Source organism: Merops nubicus, unplaced genomic scaffold (genome assembly GCF_000691845.1).
Source record: "Merops nubicus isolate BGI_N331 unplaced genomic scaffold, ASM69184v1 scaffold10254, whole genome shotgun sequence".
NCBI classification, from domain to species: domain Eukaryota; kingdom Metazoa; phylum Chordata; class Aves; order Coraciiformes; family Meropidae; genus Merops; species Merops nubicus.
Window position 1 is genome coordinate 988 of NW_008602251.1, and position 5,242 is coordinate 6,229.

Sequence of the window (5,242 nt, forward strand, 5' to 3'; positions counted from 1 at the left end):
TATGGGTAGATAATATAATCAGAAAAACTGGCTAGAAAGGTTACTAGCTTTATATTAGACTGAACTATTTAAACTTTTAGGGATTGCAGACCTTTCTGAGTATAGTTAGCTCATTTATACATCTACAGATTTCTGTTTCTAGCCATAGATTTCTTATTTGTTTAATCTCCTTTTTGCATTAGGAGCTACGAATCAGAAGTTGTAATAAAAATGAAGGTAATGTCAGGTATGAAATCATGGTGCATCGTTCTGTTGCTAATTTTTTACAACCATTTCTCTTTCTTTTCAATTTAACGTTAAGATTTGCAGTTGACAGAAGAATTGATGTTGCTTTTATAAAGTAACTTTTTATTTCCAGAAAAAAACAGATGTAGTGTCAGTTCACTAGGAGAACAAAAGCAGAACTAGCCTGTGGTTTGATGACTTTAAACTTCCTCAGGTTAACCATGGAGTACATTAGAAAAGCAGGTTGTGTATTGTGTTAAGCTGCAGTTATCTTTGGTGTGGTTTGTTAATTCAACCAAAAAAAAAAGGTGTTTCTGTTTGTAAGTGAGCCATATTTATACCTGAAGCTAAGGGATTTCCTTTCAGTGGTGTTTCATAATGACACAGTCATGCAGAACACATACCTGGAGGCATCACTACTGCTGAGATGCAAATCAAGTAGCTTTTTGCCAAGTGGATCTGAATCTGTCTTCACCTTCCCAGTTTGTTTGCATCATGGGTGTCCTGTATTTTGAATACAAGTTAAAGAAAAACTTTATTAGTAGTAGAAAAATGGCCACGCGCAAACAGTATTGAGAAGTTTGTATAACATGAAGGGGAAAAGAAATGCAAACCAATTTGTGTTTTATTGTCTTCTATGCTGCCTCACTAGAGGAATTCACGTCTCGGGGCGTTGAGCAGAAAAGGCTACAGCTAACGTACATCCCAGGGTGACAGTTCCTGCAAAAGTGTCATCATTTGTAACAAAGTACCTTTCCTCTATCTATTAGTGTCTATTAGTGTCTGGCAAAGACTTCTAGAGCTATCAGTGTAACGGTGAGATTCATCTCACTGCTTGGGAAAGGGAGGGACAGGATTTCCCAAAGCTATCATGGAAAACTTTGTGTTCTTCCTTTAGCACCTGGCCCAGTGCCTGGGATAGATTTGCCATGTATCATTTCCTCTCTTCTGGCTCTTGGATTGCAAGCCTGACTAACTATTTCTTCTTGAAACAAAAGAGTTTTGGTTTCACTCATCTTTACTCTTCCAGGTGTTATTTTTGCACCTTATGGCCCAGTCTGGAAGCAACAGAGGAAATTCTCTCTCTCGACACTGCGTCATTTTGGAGTAGGAAGACACAGCTTAGAGCCTAAAATCATTGAGGAGCTGAAGTTTATAAAGGAGGAAATGCTGAAGCACGGGGAGGGTTCCTTTAATCCCTTCCCCATCATCCGCAACGCGGTGTCCAACGTTATCTGCTCCATGGCCTTCGGGAGGCGCTTCAACTACGAAGACGACGAGTTCAAGACCATGCTGAAGAACATGGCCCGGGCACTGGAGCTGAGTGTGAACAGCTACATGATCCTGGTCAACATCTGCCCTTGGCTCTACTACCTCCCCTTCGGGCCTTTCTGGGAGCTTAGGAAAATGGAATCAGATATTACTGCTTTCCTAAAGAAAATAATTGCACAGCACAGGGATACACTGGATGCAGCAAATCCCAGGGACTTCATTGATATGTACTTCCTCCATGTGGAAGAAGAAAAGAACAACAAGGAGAGCAGTTTTAATGAAGACTACCTATTTTTTATCATTGGTGACCTCTTCATTGCAGGCACAGACACTACTTCTAACACATTGCTGTGGTGCCTGCTCTACATGGCTCTCTACCCAGAAGTACAAGGTAAGACTGTTTCTATTCTAGGTGTCTTATTCCAGACTGTGAAGCTCTAGGTGGATGTTCAGAAATGCAAGTAAACAGGGACAGCAGAGAAGTCCAACAGCAGTGGAGTCCAAATAGTACAAGTGCGCGTGTAATTTGAAAGGTGGAGCTGTAGTCAGACATCTTAGATCCTGCTCTGCTATGATGATCTCTAGGTTAATGCCACATATAAACTATCTCAATGGCTCTTCAGTCTATGCATTGCTTCTCATTTGTGACAGCTTTAATCCTTCCCAAGCAATTTCAGGGAACCTTACCATGTCTCAGAAGCTGTGGCAGTTGTGGCATTCCAGGTGTATAGTAGTGATCTGTGAGATCAGTAGCGTGTGGTAAGTTCCGTGCTTGTGCAGGGAGGTTTTTGAGCCTGGTGGCAGAATCTGGGGAAGTGAAACACAACCCACTGTAGAAGATCATCAAATTAGAGGCAGCTTGCACACAAGTCCATGGCTCCAGCTAGTCAATATCATTGCAAGGCCTCTCCCCATTTACCATGTTTCAGAAGCTGTGGCAGTTGTGGCAGGTGTATAGTAGTGATCTGTGAGATCAGTAGCGTGTGGTAAGTTCCGTGCTTGTGCAGGGAGGTTTTTGAGCCTGGTGGCAGAGTCTGGGGAAGTGAAACACAACCCACTGTAGAAGATCATCAAATTAGAGGCAGCTTGCACACAAGTCCATGGCTCCAGCTGGTCAATATCATTGCAAGGCCTCTCCCCATCAGTCTTGAACAGCCATGGCAGTTAGGTAGGTTGCTGATGGTGGCTGTGGGGAGATAAAGACACATGGAGCACGTGGCCCCAAAAGCGAGGCAGAAGGATCAAGGTTTGTTCAGTGTTAAGGAAAGATGACTGGGGGGGAGGAACCTTATGCTGCCAGCAATTAGCTTGCTGGAAGGTGCTAAGAAGATGGAGGCAATGTCCTCTGAAGTGGAGGAAAGAGAAGCAGCAGAGACAGTCTACAACAAGAAAATGCTGATCAGGTACTAGGAAAAAAAGTTGCCCTATCAAGATAGCAAGGAGTGCAACAGATTGCCCTGAGAGTTAACAGAGTCTCTGACTTTGGGAGTATTCAAAACTCAGTGGGGTCTGACCTAGAGTAGACTGATCTACCCTCAGAGTTGGACCTAACTGGGAAGATGACTTGACTTTACTCTGAGTAAGGATTTAGATCAGATGACCTCCAGGAGTTCTTGTAACTCAAATTAGTTGGTCTGGTTACTGTTTGTGGTGGAGTTCTAGAAAATTGCTTGTAGATTTTTGTGGATATAAAAAATACCAGTGGTTTTGGAAAGGTTACACTACTAAAACAAGACTTGCTGGAATTATATTTCAGGTCTTCTTAGGGTAAATTTGCATTGCCAAAGACTTCAAATTAATTTTGGTTAAATATTTCTGTGTACTGAGTCTTGTTACAGTACATATGGTTGCAAAGCCAACGTTTTCTTTAGTAGTATTCAGTAAATTTAGATGGCTGATTGTAAGAAAAGTAAAGCAAGTGATTTATTCATTTATTAGCAGTTTCTCCTGAAGTCCTACGTAGCAACTGATTTCCACTAGAAAGACCATTGGGTATTTGTGTACTGTGAACCTTGGCAGGATGGACAGGTTCTACTTTGGTAACTCTACCTCACAGGCTTAGCACACTTCAGAGGAGAGAGCCTCCATCTAACCTGGAATACTTTTATCAGGTATTTCAGATTCTGAGGTTTTTGTGTCCTCCTGCTGCTTTGCAAATAAGCAAACAGATACTTATTTACAGCACTTATCTGTCTGGAATAATCTCTTTAAATGGGTCAAGATCATAGTTTATTGCACAAAGTCAACCAAATTGTTGAGCAAAGATTGCAAAATAGGGCATCAGTTCAATACACAGGAGTCCATCAGGGACAAACGTAAAATAAAATGTTATTGCGTAGGTTTATTCTTCTGTTTTTAATGGTTGTGCGTTATCACCACTTGACTTGGTACACAGTCACATGAGTTAGATATGCTACAGAAGTGAAATCTGTAAGAATTGTGTTTGGTGTTTTTTAACTCCTGTCCCCACTGCCTGGTTCTGTACACGTCTGTACTAGTGAGCTTTCTCTTTTCTGCTGACCTCTGGCAGGTTCATTGCCTTTCTTTTTTCCCCTTTGTATGCTGTGGCTGCTGGCAATCAATATAAACAAGCCCAGCAGTCCAGGGTGTATCACCTAGCTGTGTGATGTCATTCTCTTACTTCTAGTATCCCATTCTTTATGTGTATCATAGAATGCTTTGGGTTGGAAGTGACCTCAGAAGGTCATCTAGTCCAACCCCCCTGCAGTGAGCAGGCACCTCTCTAACTAGGTCAGGTTGCTTAGAGCCTCATCAAGCCTGGCCTTGAACGTTTCCAGGGATGGGGCCTCCACCACCTCTCTGGGCAGCCTGTTCCAGTGTTTCACCACTCTCGTAGTCAGGAACTTTCTGCTTTAGACAGGCTAGTTATATAATCTAAATCTACCCTACTCAACCATTGCCCCTTGTCCTGTCACTACGTGTCTTTGCAACCACTGCTTCCCCAGCTACATGTTGGTAAAGAAGGTGGCAAAATCCCACAAAGCAGGTCCTCAAGAGCCACGCCATGAGCACATCTCTTGCTACTGAGGTATTTTTTTTATTGTGCTCCTCGTATGTGAACTTGTCTTCCTCGCGAACCCAGTAGGTGGCAGCAACTGCTCGTGGAACACAGCACAGGCTATTTCTGAATGCTGCTGTGAAAACAGAGAAACTTTTTTGTATTAAGCTTTTATTTAATCTTGAATTAATAGTAGGAAGAGAAAAGAACGAAAACTCAGACTGTCCCTGGATTCTGAATCTTGGAAAAGGCAAGCAGGGCAACCACAGAATATTCAGGATATCAAGGGTGAAAAATGACTTTTATTATTTTTTTATTAAAGATTAATTTTGAGGTCGACTCTTTCAAGATTATCTTTTGCTGTGGAGGCAGATATGATGTTGCCTGGAAGAAAAGGTCTGTCATCCTGTACGCGGGTGAAGCAAATCTTGCATCTTGGGAAGTGCTGTTAAGAGAATTACTTGCACGCTGAGCCTGTAGTGAGGTGAAGGGTAAACAAATACTTTGACACTTTGTGCCTTACGTGAACTAGAGCAGAGATACGCTCGTTGACTTCTGGTTTTCCTTTGCAGAAGGGCTGTGTGGGGAAAGGAGCATCTGCTGCTGCCTTTTGGGGGAAGTGGGAAATAGCTGAGTTCAGGTTCTGTGAGTAGGAAGCAGGAAACAGCAAGAACAAATTAAATTAAATGGCTTCAACGCTTGCAATGACAGCAGCAGCATTACTGC

At 42.4% G+C, this 5,242-nt stretch overlaps 1 protein-coding gene across 1 annotated transcript in view; it reads left to right on the plus strand.

Annotated features, from left to right (window-relative positions):
* Positions 1-1,223: 1,223 nt before the first annotated feature.
* The window catches only part of LOC103771005 (cytochrome P450 2U1), a gene marked incomplete at its 5' end in the record, with an annotated part of 6,445 nt that continues 2,426 nt past the window's right edge, over positions 1,224-5,242 (plus strand). The window contains one exon of the mRNA XM_008938286.1: positions 1,224-1,888. Within this exon, the coding sequence (XP_008936534.1) occupies positions 1,224-1,888 (665 nt within the window). The remainder of the gene's footprint in view (positions 1,889-5,242) is intronic.